We start from the raw sequence: 23128 nt of genomic DNA on the forward strand, positions 1-23128 counted from the left end.
TAGTGGAGTGACAAAAAGGAGAGTTTCTGCCTGTGTCACTGTAACCAGAGAATTTGTGAATGTTTGCCTGGGGGGGGGGGTCCGATCCATTGTGTTTTGCAGACAAAGGCAACCTTGTATTGTAAAAGGGATCGCGTTGATCTTACAAATGTGCATGAACTTCTCAAACATTACATCTCACACGTTGTCCAAAAAGAAAGTAATAAATCACACGTGGAGCAAGATCAAAAATCTGACCCTGAAAACACACAGGGAAGAGATGTAAGAAAGACCAACCGCAGATAGGAGTGACACAGATCATCTTCAAACAACTTCCATCCAATCGGAGTTTAACAAAGAGCACATGTGAATATGGATAGATAGATAGTTACTTTACTAATCCAGAAGAAGATTTTGGGTAGCTTTTCTCTTCTGAAGAGGCTTAACTAACAATAATAATAACAACTAAAAATAATTTATTGTTATTCAATAATAGCTGCTCCCTACTTTAATGCCAGGACTGTAACATACATTAGCAGCATCTGTTCTGTGGTAATAGCAGAGTTACCACAGAGGTTCAGGCTCGTGTGTTAGTCTTATTCAGTTCTAAACAAACAGCTGAGTTGTAGTTCCACCAGCCAATGAAGCATTTTTCTTACTAAATAAGGGACTCTGATCAGCCTTGTTAACATCTGAGTCAGTAAGCAGATCAGCCGGCAGGATATGCAGCGTGGCAACCTACTTGGCAGCAGCTTCAAAGGGTACAGAAGAATTGCAGAGGCATCAACACACAGCTACATATGGTCAGTACGTAATCAAGTGAATGCCACCATTGGAGAGGGAATAAAAAAAATATGTGGAAATTTTCTTTTTATACTCTGCTTTACAATGAATGGTGTTAAAAGTATTTAGCAGCAAACAGCACAACTTACTGCAAATAAGGTCAAAGTGCGTACTGAGTGAGCTCTGAGTGGAGCGTTGAGTTAAAAAGTCTCAGCAGGGCAGGTTTCTGAAAGACTCCTGTGAAGAGCTTCTGAGTGTCACTGTGACTCATCCAGCTGTTGGTGATTTTACTACCTGTCAAAGATTACTTTGTTTCACGTGTCCCCCCCATCACTTGTCTTCTGCTATCAACACTGGCTGCACCATTAGGGGGCACAGATGAGCTCTGATGCATTTAGCAACAGCAACAACATCACTGATGCTGGAGCCGATCTCACAATAAGACTTTAGAAAGATCAAATGCAGTTGATTTACAGTATAATCATGTGACAATTAACTGTGGTAAACTCTGTTTCTATTGACCTGAAAAAATTACCATGCAGCCTGTGGTTTTAACACAGCAGTTGTTTGTCTTCTGGCATAAAGACCGCCATCCCTGATCTGTGCCTTACCATTACTGCACACAGAGTGCAAAGAAAGTTGCTTGAATTGAACTGAAATGGACAGACATTGTGCCTAGAAAAAATTCCAGAGGTCCAAAAAGAGTTTTATCAGACAATACAAACCAACAGAGGCTTTCAGTTTGACCTTTGAATTCTTCTTCTTCTTATCAAGCATAACAAACAGGAAATAAACATAATTGACTTACTGATGACACATTATTCGTTTGATTGTTTAGCCAGATGAGCTGACCAACTTAGTGACTGACTGGGTGTGTGCTGAAAACAGAGCGGGCTGTATCAACTGACAACCTCACAGTCACGCCTGTGAATTATTAACAGGATCTATTGGTAGCAAGAAATAAGAGCGAGGAGCGGGGAATAAAGTGGGGCAGTAAGGATGAAGAATTAGTTACCAAGATCTTTTCTTAGAGTGTGTTGTCACACAGCTGAGCTGACATCATCCTATTCGGCAACTGTCCTCTCACTCCCTGAAGGGAGAGGCCGACCGGTTTAAAAAAAAAAGATTAAAAAAAAACATACAAGAAAAAAAAATACTTGCCAGCAAGTAACTGGCATGTTTTTTCGCCTGGATAGAAAGCAAAAAGACACCTAGAATATACAGAATGAACTCCCAAGGAGTAAAAAAATGTGACCATTAGGTATCATTTTACCATCTTATCATAATTTCTCCACAGTCAGAGGATATCGGATGGCTTTTTGAGAGAAATTGCTGCTTACAGTGACTGAACAGCTTGATGCGCACAGAAACAGAGGGATTCTGCAGCAGATTTATGGTGTAGCGTTGGAGGTGCCGCATGATCTGCTTTCCGGAGGAACTGTACGGATTGAGTCATGATACAAATAAATGCCCTGTACAACTCCACATGAAGTAAGAAAAAGCATGACTGGCGTCTTTTCTGTGCTGTGTGATAGAAGCTTTGTGGAAGAAAAGTATCAAAGCAGCCATGTGCACAACAAATCATGAGATTACATGAGCTCAACTAAATCTGTGGGAAGAATTCAGATCACACACACTATGTTTCTACCCCAAAAGATCGTCATATGATTTTTGAGCAAATCCCCAACGCTGAGTGGGGACTAAGATAATGACTGGGTTAACAGCCTCCTGAATGACAAAAACCTGGTGTAAGCAATCACACATCAGCTCTCTTCTACAACCATGAACACTACCTGAAACACCTGCTGCCTTCAGCCCTACTTTTTCATTGAATGTTCTCTCCATTTTCTTCCACTCTTTGTTTACTTTCAGACAATCTCACAGAAATTTCAAATCTTACTTTTCAAGCTTTTCTTTCAAAAAGGATTCACGTGTGCTGAGTTGAAGTCTTCCTTTGTTCAGTTGTGCGTGTGTGGTTATATCTTACCCCAGACTTCAAATCTTTGAGTGTGTGAGTTAGGATGATGTTGAAGACAGCATGTGACCGACTGCTCTCCTCATTCATGTTGGTAGCAGCGACAGTGCGAGACTTATTCCCCTCCGACATCAGAGACTCGATGTCCTAAGAAATAAAAAATAAATAAAAACTGAAGAAATGAATAATATTAATACTACAGATTATCAGGAATCAGTTCAGTTCTGGTGATTCCTACAGAACTGAACTGACTGTCAGCCCCATCATCTACTTGCTTTTGCAGTGGCTGCTCTGGATTTATGGAACATCCTCTCAGACTTTAACATATTCAAATCACTGCTGAATACTCCTTGGCTATTCACTTTAGAAGAGTAAGACACCTGCTGTTGTACTTAGAGTTGCACGATACCCACGGTACCAAATCGTTACGGTTCTAACTATACTAGAAATTCTACACGACGGTACTACCGTGGATCACTATACTAATGGTGCCAGTTTCCGCTACACAGCGGCCGCCTCGACTCTCCTCCCGGCTTCTCACAGCTTGCTATTCCCTTTAAAACAAACCCACACGGCAACCACTGCAACCGAACTACACAGCTGCTAATGATTGGCTGTTTGCCTGTTACTGGTGGCCTCCGGGATATGATAGGCTGTTTCCGCACGCTGGGTCTGCCCGTCTGTTAGCTGATTGGCTGTTTGTGTGTTTCTGACGGCTAGAACAAACTTCATGTAGACAGCTCCGCTTCAATTTTGTCTCGCCCAGACGCACGTACAGCGGTCACAAACACGAGACAACACACACACACACACACATCATGGCAGAAGCATCGGGCCAGAGCGGCGAGTCTGCCGCAGCATGCTAGTGGCACCACTAATCAAAAAAAATAAACTCCAAAAGCCACATTTGGAACTATTTGGGGTTTAAACAAGGCACAGACAGTAAAGCTATGGACGATGGCCATCCACTGTGCAGGCGCTGCCACCAAGCTATAGGAGCCAAAGGAGGCAACACATCCAACCCCATAAAACACCTGCAGTGTCCTCACCCAGATTTATATGTGGAATACCAGGTTAGTATTTCCAGTTTATTTTCTAATTGGCTAATGTTAGGCTATATGCTCCGTGTACAGGCTGAAGAATGAAGAGTTAAAAGATGTTAAAGCACCTAGAAAATACATAAAAATAAGTTAAAGTTTTCACAGGGAATCACTTCCTGTTTATTGTATTTTGTCCTCTGTTTTATCATGCTGGAGAAGAAGCATTATTGTCAAATAGATTTTTTTAAAAGACAGTTGATTTGTTATCCTAAGTCGATTCTTTTATATTAGTATTATGTTTATCATGCACATAACAACATACATAATTAATAAGTATTTATAACTTGTACAAATACATTACAGTTCATGAAAATAATAATACCCAGAACCGTGATACTTTGTCTGGTAAGATATCCTGGTTACTTATTTTGGTATAGTGACAACTCTAGTTGTACTGTATTCCCATTTATTGTGTTTTTACATTTCATTGTCTCGTACTGCTTTGTTGTTTTAGTTGTAAACTAAACGAACAGCACATTTCGTAAAGTCAAAAAGATGAATATCTTACCTTGTAGCTGGCCACTGCTAGTCGAGACAATCCATCCACATAGGGACCCAAAACTTTATGCTCCCTCACCCTCAGAGTTTGCCTACCCCTGGACACAAATCAAAATAATAAAAAAAAAGATCTTTAGAACACAAACAAAATGGCCACCATCTGTGGCAAATCGCTTTGTATCCCCTGTTTTAGCAGGAGTGAAAATACAGGCCTGGCTCATTCTGGTGACCAATGAAGACATCTCACACAGATTTTATTATCACTTGGCTCTCTGACCCTGATTCTAACGGACTCCAGAACAGAACTCCATCATTAGCGGATCCACAGTAGGAGCGCATATGGCTGTCAGATGGTGCTCTTCTCTTCGGCTGCTTTTACAGAGGTTAAAGGTCTTGCACTGAGTGAGAGTCAAAGGTTGTGGTGTCTGGGGCAGCAGACGGAGGCCTGCAGTTCTGATTTACTGCTGACCTGCTGGACATTAGCTGGCCTCAATCGGTGGCTGCCAGGCAGGCCGCTAATCTTTTTATCTACTGACCACTGCAGTAGGCTACACTGCAAAGATACACTGCCACAACGGCTAGCACAACCCACCACGACCCTCCTTGATTTACTGCCGACTTGAGTCTACGTTAGAGCTAAGCTAAGTTAGCGGCTAACTTTAATAAGTACACATTAAGAGCTTTCTGTATAATATGTATTCACAACATTATAAAACAAGATGAGTAGAACATTGTCAAAGATACAAAACATAATTAAGTTAATGTCCCATTTTTTTTTTCTTGTTTGTTTTGTTTGGGGCTTTCATTGCTCACCAACTAGATTTGCATTAGGAAATTAAGTGAGCATAACTCAACATTTCCTCTTGCTGCTTCAATGCTATCCATTTGGTTGAAGGATTATACTGTAAATCAGCAGCAAGAGGCTGGATCAGCATTAACAGGATACAATCATTGTGAAGACAAAAGCTGGATGGAAAGGATATCAACAGCACTAAGGAACCAGCACATTCTGTAAAGTCAATATTCTATCGATTTCCTTTTGGCTCGAGGAGCAGAAAATGAACAAATGCATGAGTGAAAGTGTTGTTGTTTTGTTTTTTTTCCCCCAACTTTGGGATTTAACAGAATCCTTCTTTTCCAACAGAGGTTAGGTTGAGGACATACCCTTTGGGGTCCAGCAGATCTCGGACCTTCTCGTTGTAGATCTCCATGTAGGACACCTCAACAGTGAAGCTCTCCTGCTCCCGCTGTTCCTTCTGGGTTCGATCAAACAAAGCACTGCACAGGCGAGGAATCAGCCCAGGCTGGTCCCCGGAACCCATCATGGTGTACGACTTTCCAGAACCTAGAAACACCAGCACACACACACACACACACATACACACAAGCATTAAGTGGACAGTTCAACTTAACTCAAAAATAAGAATGCCATTTCTTACAGATGATACAAAATAACAATCGGAAGATAATATTTATTACTAGCATTTGTAAATTTTTTTAAAGGTTTGAAATGATCATAAGAGAATAAACTCATTCTGTCCAAGTCATTGTTGCAGACCCTGGATTCATTAAAGTAATAATTGTACTTTCTCTATAAAGTGCCTTTAGATGACTTCTTCCTTGTGCCGTAACTTAAATAAACTGAACTGACTTCAGCTGTAACTTGGGTTGCTGTCAGAGTCAATATTGTAAGCAAATCATATATAAGATAATCCTGTTATACGCTGTAAACACTGAACACTTAAGTCCTTTCCTTTAGAATTCAGTCTGTCTGATGGAACAGCAGCCAATACTCCTAATTTGATATTTTGTTTGTGCCGAGGAAAATAGTGACACAACTCCTACCACAAGAGAAAAAGTAGATGAAACTTCTTAACATGCTCTATCCAAAAGCTGCAGTTTATATTGACCACAAAACAGTGAGGTCTTCAACTGTCAATTACCAGTTTGTCCATAGGCAAAGATACAGGCATTGTAGCCCTGAAAGGCGTTGTGGAGAAGACTTTCCCCAAGGCACTGGAACACCACCTCCTGACCTGCAGGGAAGCCATACACAGACAATCATTTTATACAACTGTGCACTGCCCATGCAGTTATATTCTTTAATTAACCAGATCGTATAGTGATGTTGTACTTTCTCTCATAAGATCTCTTGTCATTAACTGACCTGCAAATTTTTCCTTATCAGTCTCATCCATGGACCAGAAGCAATAATCGTAGGCAAAAACCTGAAGGAAATAGCCAGAGAACAGCAGGAGCATGAGTAGAGTACGAGACTATTGAAAATATTGATGTACAGAACAGTGAGCTGGCCAAACACACACTGAAAACGTTTCAAAGGTACACGTTCTACTCAAAGGTTTAAAGTTAGCAACTTAAAGAAGACTCTTGATTTTCACAGCTTTATAAATCATTACTTTGTGTCGTTGCCTGTATGGTTGTACACAGTTCTGAAACAGACTTGCAGAAATACAGCGGCGTCTTTGTATTACACAGAGATGATTCACAACCATGGAATTAGTCCGGTGCTGAAAAGGTCTGTCTGTGTGTGTGTGTGTGTGTGCCGTTACCTTGGACTGATTCCTGATGTGGGGAGGGTCAAGGACCACAGAAGCATGTGGAAAAGATGGATGACATTTAGAGCACATTAATAAGTTATAAGTATAACATTTTGCTTTTATAATAACGTGTTCTGAGCCTAAATTAGTCAGAGAGGAAAATGTAAACATGTATGGACAGAGCAGAAAACTGCATAAACGCTACTGCCTTAAGCCCTTCCCTGTTCTGATGAATCACCTGAAGGCACAACCGACAAACCTGTAATCCTTGTGGACATGTTTTAATCACATTTGTCACATGTCAAAAACAAGCTCAGGGGATTTCATAAGGATGTGTCTGTGGGTATCAGAGCACACGGTGTTCATCTCTGAGAGCTTGTTGAATTGTTCTAAGAGAGTGTGTGTGTGTGGAGAGTTGCTAAGGCTGGCACGGGGTTGAGATAATGGAATCGGATGACGGCATGGAAAGGTTACTGGGCTGAGGTCAAATTCAGAAATTGGCAGGCATGTGGGGGACAATGCCTCGGATGAAAGTTAAAAAGACGAAAATAAATAAATAAAACATACAATGACATTTACAAAGAGGTGGGATGGCTGCCCCCAATATCTGTGTGATCTTTTACAGAAAAACTAAGACAACATATATGCTGGCAGGCTTATACACATGTAAACATCATAGTATATAGAATACAGCCAATAGCCATAACCTTTAAGAAGTACACACAGATGGTTGACTTCATCTGGTTTTCTGCATATGGGGAAACATTAAAGCGGCTAATTTCAAAGACCAGGCTAATTTTATTGTAAAGGGGTAAGAAAATTAGGTCCAAGCACTTGATGAGAAACCACTAACCTTAATTTATAGATAATAAACCTACAGCTAGAAGGTATAATGCATGTTACTCAGAAACACACAACTTTGACAGCTGGTATACCCTGAAGACACATTGGTTGATATGAGAACAGTAAATATTGACATATTTCTGCAGTATTGTTGATTATTTGGATGACAATGACTTTTGATATATAAATACTTCAATATGTGGTGCTGATCTCAGGTGTAATCATGAGGGCTGCATTCCATTATGCAAGCCAGTTAGTTGTAGAATATGTTAACAGCAGGGCAGCACCAACACCTCATACTGACAGTCAAGCACAGTGGTGGCGGGGTGATGATTTGGGCCTACTTCTATAAAAAAAAAAAAAAAAATAAAATAAATCCACAGGCTAAGAGGTAATTCATTTCTCTTTCTTCTGTTCTATTCATCCAAACCTTTCCCTTTGACATCTTCTTTCTCCATTGGTAGAGTGCTGACCTCGCCCACAGGTTTAGTACAACTGTCAAGATAACTGCAAAACCTTGTTGCCAAAATCATTGCGATTACTTTCATTTTATGCCCCTACATAATAATTCATGCAATGAAATATGAATATGATATAAAGTTTCTGGAAAATTTCTACAGCTGGGAAAATATTAAACTGTTTAATCGCGTTAATCACATGATTTCCTGATTAATCGCATTGTTATACACAAAATCCAATAATGAATTCAAAAGTAGCATATAACGCACTTTTATTGGAACTGTACAGTCATATCATTAGACAATTCAGCGTTGCAGTGCTTACAAATAACTTTGGCTCTGTCGACTGTGCCATCTGGAAGAGCTTTGAAGTGAAAATGGTCATGTAAAAGTCCCATAACCTTCTCCATGTTTGTTTAGCCCGCTTCATCCGCCATTCTTTTCTTTTCTGACTGTTTCCTGTGAGTGCCGCAGCAGTAAGCAACATACTAGGCTGCTCAAGATGGAATTTTTCAAAATAAAAGCTTGTGAGCAACAGACGTTTACAATAAAAATAATAAATAATAAAAACTGTTAACGGGAGACAAATAATTGTAGACATTGAATTTATTAGTTAACGCAAAATTAACGCGTTAATGCGCCCAGCCCTAAAAATTTTACAATAAATTAAAAACAGAACAGGCTCAGCAAACAAGAGATGCACTTAAATATTAAACAGCAGCCACAGAGTATTTAATCCACACTAATACGTTCTCCTTTCTCATTCAGCTTTTATTCAAAATGTTTCTTCTTCAGAGGATTTTGACTTACAGAAACAACATTCAATATATCAATCAACCTTCACAATAATTAAGCTTTTATAAAATATGTAGGCGATTATTGTGACAGGCCCATACCTTACCATTATTTTTCCACAAAATACCTTCAGTGTAATCATTAACAACTCATAGTGGGTCTTGTTAAGATAATAGCACGAGAGAACACTCCAACAACAAAAGCTCTCACACACCTGTTTCCTTTTACCCATGCACATTCTTTGTAAGCCACCAAATCTGCAGTTCTTACACAAACCAGCCAACAATCTTTAACACTTCATATTTCACTGGCGTTCCGCTGCTGATGTGCTGCACTAAGAGCAGATACACACACACACAGGTACTTCCATCTGCAGTTTAATTGATTCCAGTAGCTTTTTCAAATGATGATACAATTAACACCTTCTTTCCACTGTCCTCTTTTCTCACAGAAATCCCTATTTGAGAGGGTGTTTCGTGCCAAAAAGTTCACTTAAAAAGTTCAACATTAATCAGGGGCATTCATAAAGAATGAAACAGACCGATTCTCTGACTGCACAAAATTACCAGATGTGTTGCAGATTTGTCAAACTAAATTCCATCACCCGCATATTCAAAGCTTTGGGACACTAAATTGTTTGTGACACCCCGATTTCAAGATATTCTTGCTTCTCTGAAAGCTCCTCTCAGGGGCCTCTGGGCATCCTGCATGCCTCATATCTCCTGCAGTCGTATCTCTGCTTAAGGGATAAGATTAGGATGGCAGGTTTTGACATACATAATGATGACAGCTGTCATGGTTGCTTCAAAGGCTATAGGAGAGAAGGGTCACCCATGTATTGCGCTCAAACACCCATAATCGAAGTAGGGCCCTCCCTGACCAATGAGAGGGGAGACCAAGGCAGTCAGGAGAGTGGTGAACCCGCCTCTCTCGGTCCCAAAACAATCCAATTTGTCCCTCCTCTCTTTAGCTTGTCGCCGTCATTTAAAAAATAACTTAATGCATGGTTGATTCCTCCCCCCCTTCCTCTTTTCCTACTGTTCTTGCATTCTTTTTTTCCCCCTCTCTTGCACCGTACCATCCATGGGAGAAAGAGGGAGCCGAAGATGGAAAGAAGGCTGAAGGTAGTCAAGGGGTTTAGGGAGAAGAGAGGCTGGCCTGAGACTGGAATTTTAAGCTCAAGTACAAAGGTCATTAGAGCAACACAGCACAGACTGATGACACATGACAACAGGACATGTATGAGCTTGATGCTCAAGTACAGTCCACAAAGACTGTAAGGCTACAGGACAGCGGGGCCTTATACTGTGTAAATGATTAGACTGCCTGCGCATATCAGCCTGCGAATGCAAACTGTGCATCCCAGGCTACAGTTTGCAGGTGGTCAGAGGCTCTCCCTCATGGAAAGCCCATATTTCACATTTAGAGTAAATGTTTTCTAGCAGCCAACGAGTGTTAGAATCAGTGAAATGCCACAAATTACATGACAAGACTGGGATTACCAGTGCAGTGCAAATATCTGAAACAGTTATTCAGTAATTCCCTGCATATTTCCTCAGTGCAGCTAAAAAAAGCTCAGCAACAACCCATCAAATTTCCGACGTGGACGTTAACTCAGTAGGATCAACTGTCTGAGTCTGACTTGGTGTAGAAGAACTGGAATTATCTCAGACTACACTAAGCTTGGGTCAAACATAAGAGAAGATGACTGTGGAGGAAATAAACGAGTGTGGCATGTGAATGAATCACTCTTTATATTAGCTGACTGTTTAAGGACATATGCTGATGCACACACACAAAACATACCACATCAATTCAAGATACAAGGCCACAAAGCCTCTTTTGTCTATCATCTTGGAGACCAAGCTGCTTGTGTTTGCATCGTTGACATGTGACAGGAGTTGGATCTTTGTCAGAGTGTGTCAGCATCCAGCTTCACTGGGCCAGGGCAAATGGCCTCAGGTCATGCAAACCGCAGCATCTGGGCATACAGCTGTGGGGTGGTTAGCCGTCTGCTTATCAGACAGACCAGTACAGAATGCCCCGACCCTGTGGGTCACATTCTGGAGGTAAGAACATTCGTGGTAGTTTCACCAACACTCAGCAACAAAGAACAAGTGCCAGAGCAAAACTAAAATACATCATAAATATATAAAGAAACACTCACCACTGCCATGAGTCACCGAGTGTGGCGTGGTGAACAACTAAAGTCTGGCCTGCCTGGTGGGTCCTGCTGGTGGAAAAACTGAACCAGAAGCAGAACCCACATTTGACAGCTAACTATTAGAAAAAGGAGAAGAATTAAAAAGAGGCCACAGAGTCACGTCTTTCCCAACGTTTTCAATGTGGTGTTATAAGTATAACTGATCATCTAAATAAAGGGGATTTTACTTCGGTCTTTGTAAGAGAAATAGCTACAGAGTCACAACAGAAATCAAATACATTTCATAAGCAAAACATTAGGATGTTGTGCTATAGTTTGAAAGCAAATGTTTTTACGAGGCCTTTTCATTCCATTTTCTATATGCTGACCCCTTTCTCAGATTACAGTAGAAACCACCAACATCTCAGAAGAAAAACAAATGGCACCAAAAGGAAAAACAGAACCAAGTTAGAGCTCATCAGCAGCTTGTATGTCTCCCTATCTCAGGAAGGCCAGATGCTGACCTTTAAAGGTCATTTCAAATTATGTTTTTTTATTTTTTTTATTTGGGAGATTCTGCCCAGCTGTTTGATACAGACCACAGGAAATAGACTCACATCAATGTCCATGAATGGTCACTACAGCATAGAATGTGAGAGAAAGAAAAACACACACACACAGCAATGTTACCCACACAACATTAATATTCAATCATTTTCTACATTTCCTGTATTTTCAGGAACTTTTCACATGTTTCCCAAAGAAGAGGTATAAACCCCCCACGTCCAAGTATCATACCAAATACAATCTTGATGACAACATGGGCATGCTTTAAAATTAGGGGCAGCCAATTGGAAACAATCATTTGTTGCTAAGATCATTGTGTATAAATGATAACTTGTCTGCAGGTATTTAACCAACATTTGTCCACTCAAACTTGTCCATGCAAACAGCTGAGTGAAGCTAACAAAAATGTCATATTTCCACATCGTTTCCATCATTTTATTGACTGACAGACAGAGTTGATGTCATTTTAATGACATCTTCTTGCTGTTATCCCCATCTCCTGCTGCAAACAGAGCATATCCACCATGTGCAGTTCTTGTCAGGAAAGCCTACTGGCATTTAATTACCAGTATTAGTTTCTAATAAATGCCTCTTCTGCACAAGGGTAGGCTCACACTTTAGTAGTGACAGAAAAATAAGCAAAAAGAAAAATCATTTGTGTTACGTTTTGTCAACTACAATTTAATAATTGTGGAAGCGAGAAAATGGCTGCTACAGCCGTCCTGTGTGTCAAGTTTTAGTTTACACTGTAAACTGTGACTATACAAATACTCAATGTTACATTTTCCCAGATGAACACTGCGCTACTATGTCCAAAACGAAAACAACAGATGGGTGCGAAGGTATTAGGTGTAGTAGGGCATTCAGCCAGATTTAGTGAAAATCTCTGTTGCACTTAATCAAGAATAAGTTTGACGCTTTGAAATGGAAGTTCCTCCTCTAAACTACATTTAGAAATCAGACAATCCCTGATATTTGGCAGTGGCTTTCCAAATTTAACTGCACAGAAAATGGTTTCCAAAGGACCTTAAGTAGGGGACAGTCCTTTGTGTCCAAGCAGAACTAATCCCGAGCTTCAGCAACAAGTCGACACAAAAACACCAGCGCTGTTTGTGAAAACAGTGTCCGACTGCAGAGAACAGGAGTATAGTGTAGCAGAGAATTAATATAGACATTCCAAGAGCACACACATTCCATGGCCGACGATGAACTGAGCTGAAACACAGCAGTCAGGCTGGGAGCTGCCCTTTCAGAGGCTGTTACGCTCAAAGACAGGAAGTTATCCCAGTGGCAGTTATTTGTTATCATCTATGACCGTGTACGAGGAAGGTGTATTTGTCTGCCTTTACTTATTAAACTAGCTGATTTGAGATCCTTGATGCAAAGGTTCCTTGACTTTGCTGGACAACCCTGCATAGGGAGCCCTTCCACACAGCTGGAGTAAACCTTTCCAAATAACGGCCTTTTTCCATTCCATGCTCCGGTACAGTACAACCTTTTATTGTGTTCTCATTACTTTGCTCAGCTCTGAAGTGGACGCAGGCAAACATTACAGCACTCAAATGGTTTTGCTAATCAACTGTGGGCTAGTTTGACTCATACAGATAAAGATAGAAGCTCACGGTGTCCACTGTGTTCCCATTTTCAAAATCAGTATCTCTACAGGAACAGCAACCACCTTTGAGCTGCAACATATGCGTACATATTTTGATGAATCATGCAATGAAGGCATAGCTTTCAGTGAAGTGTAAAGCTCCAAAGAGAACATATGTACAGCTTTTGCTGTGTAATTGGTAAGGCCACATGTCACATTTGACCTCTGAAACAGGATATCCTTGCTGGAGCTCATTTGTGTAGCAGGGAAATGTGCAGCCAAATAATCAGGCCAGCCTTTTGTTCTACACTATGCTTCAAAAACTCAGTTTAAGTGTTTCACTGTGGTGGTTTAATGCTCAATCAAATTCATTTCCATGTTTTAGAAAATGACGTAATAAAATAAATAAGGAAGAAAAAAGTGATGATGTGTAATGAAATCTCAAGAGAAGAATTATAGAGCTGAGGGAAGATGTAATTATCGGATGTTGGCAATCTAAGAAATGAGTATCAGCTGAAGACATTGTAGTCGAACAGCAAAAAATATGTATGGCAACATATTCACAGCACAATGGATTCAAAACTTTAAATATATCCCAACCTCACAACTTAGTGCTCTGAAAGAATAATTCAAGTTGGTATGAGACAAGTTTGTATGATACAGTTTTAACAAACCAAAATAAATTAAAATTGTAATTTGGAAACCTTAAAAAATGTGTTAGAATTATTGAAGTTCAGGTTTTGCAGTTTGGATTATTTTCTTAATACGTCTTCCCATATTCAAACAAAGGCAAGCCTGGTAACTTAGCTTAGCTTAAACAAACAACTTGCACCTGCTAGACCCCAACGTTACCTCTTACTTCCTCTATGCACCCACTCGTGTCTCTCTCTTCCAACAACCATGTAACGCACTGTGTCAACATAAGCTGGACCCAAACAAACAGAATTAAAACGGCATCTGCACACTGTGAGCAGCAGTCGGTCAACCCTCCTGTCGCTTCCTCGCTCTTTTGTCACAGAGAGACTGAGAGGGAAACTCCAGCTCCGCTCTTGTTCAGTCCTCCATAAACGTCACTGAGGAAAGTTTATGGTCGACAGATGCTCGAGTAAAATGAGTCTTCTTCCCCCTCTTCCATCTCCTCCTCACGAGGAAGGGGCTTCACGGTCACCAGCAGCGACCCGGAGTTAACCTCCCACTGAGTTGCCATGGAAATGGAAGAGTTGAGAAAAAAGGAGGAAGCCAAGGAGTGGGAAGTTACGACCAAACGGAATGAGGAAAGAGAAAAGCAGAGTGGAGAGGAGTCTGTCTTTTTATGTACAATTGTCTTGGTCTGACAGTCGGTCTCAATGCTATAATTTCTTTCCAGACACCTCCAACACACACACTGTGGCTGTTGTCTGTTCCTCGCTCCATCTTGAATTCAACATTTCTTTTTTTTTTTTCTTCTTTTTTTTTAAACTGATTCTGATCAGGCAAACTGCAGTCTACTCTAACAGTCACAAGGGGATCTTTATTCCGACACAGTTGGCTTCCTCCAAGATGACCATTCTGTAGTCATGGATGGCCTCACAGCTGATTCTGAACCATCATATCAGTGTTACTTCTCCAACAGTGCGTTAGGTCTAATTTCTACACAGACACACAGTCAACAACATGCACACACACACATTCCCCACTCTGCCTCGCAGCCAAGTCTAATACATCTTAATGCCTCTTTCAATGAGGGGATTGAAAGACTCGGCACTAGACAAAAAAAATTAAATAATAATTAGCTCGACTCAAAAACAACAGGTGGTGGCGACGATGATGATAATGAGACAGGGTGAGAGCAAAGAGACGGGGGAGCGAGTGACAAGTGACGCGAGCTGAAATCCACCTGTCGTGAGGAGGCCCAACAGGTGGTTAAGATCACTTCCAGCCAAAAACTCCATCAAGAGCAAAAAGGAACATTCCAAACAAATCTGAGACAAGACTTTAAGATGCGAGTCATTTCAGGGCTCTGCAACTCCCTCAGTATGAGGGAATGAGCACAGCTGTAAATCTGCCTTGAAAATATCTGACGAAAACAAAGTGGGCCTCTGGACGCTCATAAGCAGCTGTAGGTCTGTGGCTACGGGAATGAAATTCAAGGTTTGTCTCAGTGCAACGCTGCTTGTGACCCCCCCAACATGCAACTAGACATGCAACTAATATTCTTACCTGGAGTCTCCTTTTCCGAGGTTTCCTCCTGCAGGGTGGAGGATCGTCTGGTTCTTCAACATTTCCACAACACATTTTGTGTTTAATTCCTTTTCTGTTGATCAAACAACACAGTCTTGTTATCGATACTAAAAACCTCAGATGAAACATATACCAATCATCACAGGAATTTACAGCCAAACCGGATGTTTCGTAAACTGTCCAAAATATTTAACTTTCATTATGGTGGCTTTGATTTGCGGACACATCTGCATTAGGGTTTGAGCAGGAGTTAAACAGCTTCACAGGAATGTTGAGCATCAAGTTCAAATATCTAAGAGCGCAAACTGGGAGACACACGATCTGAAAATGACCTTTCACCTTGGAGTAAGCATTGGGCAAATCAATAAAACAGGAGCAGTCCAGCCTCTTTCTCAAACACACGCACGCCTCTGACCCTGGCCTGTTTGTGTCATGATGCAACACTTGGCCTTCAGAACACCAACTCATCAATTCCAGCTCAGCAAAAGGAGTGGTCCTAATGCATTGTCCACTCAGGTATTTGTCTCAACAGGCAGCAGAAGCTGGGATAAAATACTCACCACTTTAGTGCTGAATACCAATAAAGTCTTTGCAGTGGCCACCTCTCAGTTACAGTTTGCACATCATATTTCATTGATTACACAACCATAAACAGACATGTTTGTTGGACCTCATCCCAACCAGACTGTACGGGGAGTTTTCTACTCTTCTCTCTTTCTGTATAAGATCAGATAAGTCCACTCTTATCAACAGGTGATGTAATGCTGGCTAATTATATACCTTCACCAAACTTCCAGTTCTTCTGAATTCTAACTTGAATGTTGGAGTTAAAACTTAAAGTGGAAATAAAGAAAAACCAAAATAAAATGTCAACAAAAAGGCTTCATCCTACAGAACTGATCTGTCAACTGCAGTAAGAGAACGCCAGAACTTGACTGATGAAGAATATCGTTTTCATTAATGGAGTTCACATCTCAAAGACTTAAAGCCGTCATGAAAGCCAGAAGAGCCGCAGTTTTTTTTTGGTTCATGATTGTGGTTTATGGGGTTAATCACTGTAAAAGGCAGACTTTTTGTTCACCACACACGTGTGAACATTAGATAAATCAGTAACACGGTGAAAGACCATCAGGAAGCTTGTATGTAAGCCCAGGTAACAAAACTCAATGCCAAATTCTTGATATTTAACCTGAATGATAAGATAAAGATGGGAACAGGATTCTTTGCATCCATGTGCTCCCCTTGGTGAGGAGGATACCCTCATCTATTTTGCCAGAGGTCAGTGCTCGAGCTGCACTCCTTCAGTAATCAGCCTTTGCTCAAAGACACGTAAAGACAATAAATGCTGCTCTTCAACCTAATTCATGCATCCAACCTGACCAACAGAAACCTAGAAACCTGTATTTTGAATCACCTTTTCCTGTACAAGCAAACCATGTATTTCTATTACCATTTTCATTACACATACAGAGTGCTAGAGGTTTGCTCCCAGGCATATTAATCATCATTTAGCCAACTGTTTAGACACAGACTGATACTATGATACGACTTAAAAAAAGAAAGATGCGTGAATGAACACATTTGCAGTAAGCTTGCAAGTGCATGCAAGGATGTTGATCATTACCAAATGTGTTAGGACAGGAAAGTGTCAGTAGTTTCAATTCCTTGCTACTACAAGAAGTCTTTAACTGTATTACACAAGTGCTGTTTTAGAATATGCTGCTTTTTATGACTGAGGCGCTACTACTGTAGAGCGGGAGTACACACGTACAGCATTATCCACTAGTCAGGGCGACGCTCACAGCTGCTTACCATGTGCTAATGGTACAAGCTTGTGAACAAACCGTGCACAATCCAGGGTGTATTGCAGTGTATAGGAGTCAGCCATTTCAATAAAGCCTCTTCTCATAGTGCAACCATTTCATCAGAAGACTACTTGTTGCTTTGGTGAAAGCATTCTTGCTCCACGATACCAAATCCAGCCAAAAGTGTTTCAAACTGCTGTGCAGGGCATCAGCGGCTTTTGTTTGACTTTTAATAACCAATTATTTCTAAAAGGTGGCTGCAGCTGACAAGTGTAGCTTACAAGCCACAGTCAGAATCCACTATCACTTCCCTTACTGAGATACAGAGGGGATTCCAAACTGTGATGGAGGCTAGCTGTTGCTGTAAAACCAGAAACATTGGGTTTTTCAGACGAAACTGTTTAATAAGGAGGAACCCTTCTGTTCCTGGTAAGAACACACGGGTAAAGCCATGGAAACTTGATGTCAGAGGTTAGAGGATCGGAGTCCCCCTCCAATTCTTCTGCTGTCAAGGGTACTAGAAGGCAAAAAAAAGTTGAGGTGAGCCAACAGAGAAAGACAAAAAGACAGAGGCTGACATAGATGGCTTTTGAAGAAGATGTTTTTCTCTTTTCTTCTTCTGTTCCGGTCTACAACACCAATGTGGCCTTACTGTACTTCCTTCTCAGCAGAAGGGAAAGTGTGATGCTGTATAGTTTGGAGGATAAATGTACCCATTGTTATCGGCCTCTCATTGCTCCATAACCAGTTCCCACTTTCCACTGGCCTTTTCTCCGGACCTTCCCCGAGCTTCCGACCGCGTTTAGGTTTGACACAACAGCCCTGACATCAGCCAGGAAGCTCACTGGCTGTGGTGCTGCCGTTGCTACGCCTGAGGTTGCTCTGTTCTTCGAAGGCCACAGCCATGGGAACTTGGAGCATTATGCAATGTTAGCAAATACTCATTCAGACTCCCTCCCTTCCTGCCTTTGTTCAGCCAGGCAGCAGCACCACCTCTCCTCCTCAACCTGGGATACTCAGGGACAGTGGCCTCGAGGTTATAGATGCCTGCACAGTAGAGACCTAAATCACTGTACTGCTGGAGAAAAATGAATGAATAAAGAGCACTCCCTCAACAGCAGCCACTGTGTCCTGAAGCATCTGTCTGCCAGTGGAAAACAGAAGAAGAGCTGTGGTTGAAGAGAACAGCAAAAAGATGTGAGGAGCCCGGATTGACTGCGACTAGCAAAGAGCACAGAGAGATATTTTTGTGCGAATGTCTTGATATGACATGATAGAAAACTTCTATCCCACTCAAGCAGTGAGTGGACAGAAGGAGTATTCACATAGAAATGACCAGGGAGGAAGTAGTGGAAAACATGGCACAGCTGGTTCTGTCTGTTTTAAGTGAAACATCAATTTCCCTGTCAGCAGCCGTTTTTGGGGAGTTTAGCTGGTATAAACTGAGCTGTGTAGCATTGTGAAAGGGTGGAGGAATAGGCTGTCTATGTAATTCAGTAGAAGTAGTTTTCCAAACCAGAACCAAATATCGAGGAAGAAGAAAAAACAACAACTGCGGTGGACATCCACAAGAGAAAGATGAGGAGAGATATTTCTTTCATCTTATGAAATATCTTGATGATTACATTGTATCTGGGAAGATGCTGGTCAGTGATGTGCGTTTATGGTCTGCCACCTCAGACCGGAAACAGCTGGCAAGTCACATCATTTGAACCTTTTCCAGGTAAGATGTGGTTCTCTTTCCATTCCTACTAATGGATATCAAGTCTTCTTTGAAACACCACCTCAACCGAACATAGTTTCTGATATGTACCTTTTCCATTTATCTTTTCTTGTTCTAATCTTTTAAATGCTAATAAAACAAACCAAAAAAAAATAAATCACAATGGAGACCCAGCTGCTGTGCCATCAATTGTGCCCATCAGGTCAAGGCTGAAAGGCCTGACTGAGGGCATGTGTGTGACATGGACGAATAGACACAATCCAAATACATAAACAGGATGTAGCAGGGTTTTGTATAGACAGTAAATATCAATCAAAATAGACCTAATCTGAAGAGTTCTGCTGTATATGTTCCCTTTACACATCTACTCAATCACCGTCCATCAAAAACATCAATGTAAAGAAACACAAATACACCTGTTCTTTTACTTTAATAAAATGAATGTCAAAATCTTGCAGCGTCATGACTTAAACAGTCTCTCTGAGAACAGAGTTTATCTACATTAGTAGTAATGGTAAATCCCTGCCTATGGGAACAGTGTGGTGAACCACTGCCTTGATCTTGTGACTGAGATCTCCAGCTCAGGGAAAGAAGAGAAGGGGAGTGTGGGGTGGGCGCGCACATGCGATTAATTCTACCAGTTGTCGGTCAACCACTCTGCCTCCTCCTCCTTTCATGGGACACATGGTATCCCACGGCACAAACACGACTTGGCAGTCGACCAGGAAATGTCATCTCTGCCTTGCTATGCTGCTCTGAAAATCTGCTATATAATGAAGTGGGGCACTGAAGCGTGAATGAAGATTTGTGTGACACTGCCTTTGTTATTTGAGCTTTTCTGAAATTAGACATGAGCATTTGTTTTCCAGAAACAAAAAAGATATAAAAGCGTAGCTGAATATAACAATAAGTAACAGTGTTGAAAATGACAACAGGAGCAAAAGAAAGCCTCTGTCGTGAAAGGACATAACGGAGCAACTTAATTTGTAGCAAATGACCACTGATGCTCCAACCTACTTTTAGGGTAAAGTTCTTTTCAGACACTACAATGTAATTTTTAAAGTAACATGAGCCAAAGTCAGCCGATGCCTTCAGCAAGTGAAGTGACATATGAAATCAAGAACCTGCCATCATCTCTATCAGCCAGCAAGGAAGACAAATAAGCTCACACAGCAGCTTGGCTTTAAATCTAGCTAGATGGCAGGGAGCCATAAGGGAAGCTCTGTGGCAGCACTGTATAAACATGTGCCAACCAGACCAGCCAGGCTACAGCTTTTTTTTTTCCTCTTCGTCTTTTAAATCGGCAGCATCTCATTTCACTAATGAGTAGTGATGTCTGACTGCCACCCCTTTCCAAGGAAATTAAACAAGGAGTGCTTAAATCAGGCCAGTTTCCTGTAGACAATGTCTTTATGAGTTGCAGTTTGGTTGTAAACTGAGACAGTCTGTGTATCCTACAAGAGGCCATCACCAAATTCAATCACAATCCACCACGTATCAATATTAAGGTGGGTTTAAGACCTTAACTCGGGGTGCACAGGAGTGAAAGTAAAACAGCATCACATGCAGTATCTCAGCAGACTGGAACCCCCTCACCTCTCCTGTTCATGGGCCGAACACGCACAGCCACCTTGACATTGGCGTCGTCGAGGCTGCGCTCTCCCATGCTGACTCCTTACTCCAGGAAGGGAAAGCAGCGCTGGTCCAAAATAAATCAGCTCCTCAGCTGAACAATCATCTAAAAGCCTGGAAATGTTGCGCTAGCCGGACTGTCGGCCAGCTAGCCCCTCATAGCTTTGCTCCATAGACCAGGCATGTCCACGGAAAAACAAAAAGCCTGGGCAGAATCCCGCAGGAAGCCAGTCGCCGATGCTTATTTTTTGCCCCCGTTCATATCTCAGGCTTATTTAAATCCAAAGGGGCGAGGGAGCTGGAAGGGAAATTAGAAATGAAAATTAGATCAGACATCGCAGCAGCCGGGGTTTGTGAATGAGCAAACATATGCTATCTGCAAGGCAAAAAAAAAAAAACCCAAAAGCGGGCTAGCCAGCTAATTTGCCAGACAAACTGAGGTGGAGCAGCGGCAGGAAGGGAGCAGGTTTTTGCCCATTTCTGAACATTTCACAGCATAACATCCCCAGACAGCCCCCAATCATCGAGCAACATACCCAAGTGGATTCATCCTAGAGGTGACACCGTTAACCTACAAAAACAACAGCGAGAGAGCCACGGGGAACAACCTGACGATGATCTACAGCTTCCCAACGGAATTCAACGTCCTCCCTCTCTGTCGAGTTAAAAGCTGTTAGCAGCTTCCGCCCAGAATATTTCCCCTTCAAATTAATAGTCCTACTTAAGCGCGTCTGTCAAAAAAATATTCAGTCTTCAAGAAGTCAACAAGAGCACACGGGAACATTTGTCTTCCATACACTGAGATATATGTTCGTAATTTCGGAACCGAAATCAACCACTGACACTCGTGTTGTCTAACCTCTGCAGCCAAAGCGATTTCATCAACACTTACATACAAATCTGTTTATGTCAAACTACTCATCTAACTGTGTTTGATACGCTGTTTAATACCTTCGCATTTCCTTTTAACATTTAAAAAGTTAAAAAGTTTAGTTCGGCTCTATTTTAGCAACAACCTGTTTCCGCCGGGAACGTCAGAGCACGAGCACAGCCGGGAACAGTTAACGGCAGATTAGAGAATGGAAATAGTTTCGGGTCAGAGTTGGTTAGTAGGAAAAAATAAGACAAATTCCACTAAAATATTAGTATGTAATTTTTAATTCTGTCCAGGAAAAGTAAAACGAATAACAAGTAATACCACACTTTTTTGGAGAATGATAAGTTTGTTACCAAACATGCTCGAGACCCCAGGAAGTCACGCGACACTTCCGGTGACTACCACCCTATAAAAAAAAAAATCGATTAAAAAAAAGACATCCTTAACACTTCCCATGTTTTTCAAAATAAAGACTGATGAGTCAACATCTGTAAAGACTAAATTATATAAACCTACTAACCAGACGACATCCTTTTTAGGGATGGCTTTGCTCAGAAAGACAACATTCTACATTCTGACTGTAATACAAGGCTCCGCCGTCCACACCTGTCACCCACCCAAAACATCTGGAACATTATGAAAATGTAAGCATACCACAAGGTGATAAAAAGTAAAGAGAATACTTAAAACTGTGCATATATATCCAACAAACATCTTCTGTTTACAACATTTGAGATACTTCATTTGCGCTATGTTTGATTAAAAACATGTTTAAATGATTATTTTCTGTTTTGTGTTAGTTTTGTAAATACATGCAAAATATGCCACAAATGAAAAGTACAAACGTATCATTTAGTGAAACAAAAGGTTGTCATGTTCGATTTTGACCATGTTGTAGTTGTGGGCCTCAACAATTAACTGTTTCTGACACCTGCTGGAAAACAATCTGAACTACAAGCAAAATGTCAGATTGGGTTGGTTTTTTAAAAAGTGAACAATGATGTGTGTGGCCTCAGAGTAAAGTTAACACCATATCCTACAAAATTGCTTGGTTGTTATAATATCATTTTGTCAACTTATAAAATACTGTGATACAATTGTGATTCTATGTACACTGGGAAACTGAAAGCACAACTGGGCAAACACTTGTGGAACTAGGGGGTCAAAGGTTGAAACCGTCACAAGTTAATCTCCTCTCACCAACAATGTAAGGAAGTTTCTCAATATGTTAGGGGTCCAAGATGAGAACAAGTAGAGTGCTAGAGTAAATCAGCAAGAGTGAGGGCTAAATGAACAGTTAAATAATAAATAAATAGGATTTAAACCCTCCCAAGAGGCCCTTTAATTCACAAGACTGTCTCTCTAATTGTTTCACCTAATTTATATGTCTGCCTTATTGGAAAAGTGCAGAAGTTTAAGAGGGAACTGTCTTCACTGTTCCTTAAAAAAGACTTTTTAAAATCTGGGTGTCAGTCTGTCCCAGAAAGTTCTTCGGGATATTGACCCATCAAAAGGGGTCTTTTTTATTTTTGTTTGAGAACTCCTTAATAAGAGGTACAGACAGTGATGGTATACGTT

At 41.1% G+C, this 23128-nt stretch overlaps 1 protein-coding gene across 2 annotated transcripts in view; it reads right to left on the reverse strand.

Annotated features, from left to right (window-relative positions):
- The window catches only part of LOC140301570 (kinesin-like protein KIF13B), a 41563-nt gene extending 20239 nt beyond the window's left edge, over nucleotides 1-21324 (reverse strand). For both annotated transcript variants that reach the window (XM_072380108.1, XM_072380107.1), the window contains exons 1-9: nucleotides 21210-21324; nucleotides 20638-20971; nucleotides 15493-15586; nucleotides 6906-6918; nucleotides 6503-6563; nucleotides 6279-6371; nucleotides 5500-5680; nucleotides 4346-4433; nucleotides 2750-2884 (exon numbers count right to left, since the gene is read on the reverse strand). In XM_072380108.1, coding sequence (XP_072236209.1) covers nucleotides 2750-2884; nucleotides 4346-4433; nucleotides 5500-5680; nucleotides 6279-6371; nucleotides 6503-6563; nucleotides 6906-6918; nucleotides 15493-15586; nucleotides 20638-20707 — 735 coding nt within the window. In that variant the 5' untranslated portion in view covers nucleotides 20708-20971; nucleotides 21210-21324. The remainder of the gene's footprint in view (nucleotides 1-2749; nucleotides 2885-4345; nucleotides 4434-5499; nucleotides 5681-6278; nucleotides 6372-6502; nucleotides 6564-6905; nucleotides 6919-15492; nucleotides 15587-20637; nucleotides 20972-21209) is intronic.
- Nucleotides 21325-23128: the final 1804 nt, after the last annotated feature.

The sequence above is a fragment of the Leuresthes tenuis genome, unplaced genomic scaffold, assembly GCF_036924035.1.
Source record: "Leuresthes tenuis unplaced genomic scaffold, fLeuTen1.0.hap1 SCAF_2, whole genome shotgun sequence".
In the NCBI taxonomy this organism is placed as follows: domain Eukaryota; kingdom Metazoa; phylum Chordata; class Actinopteri; order Atheriniformes; family Atherinopsidae; genus Leuresthes; species Leuresthes tenuis.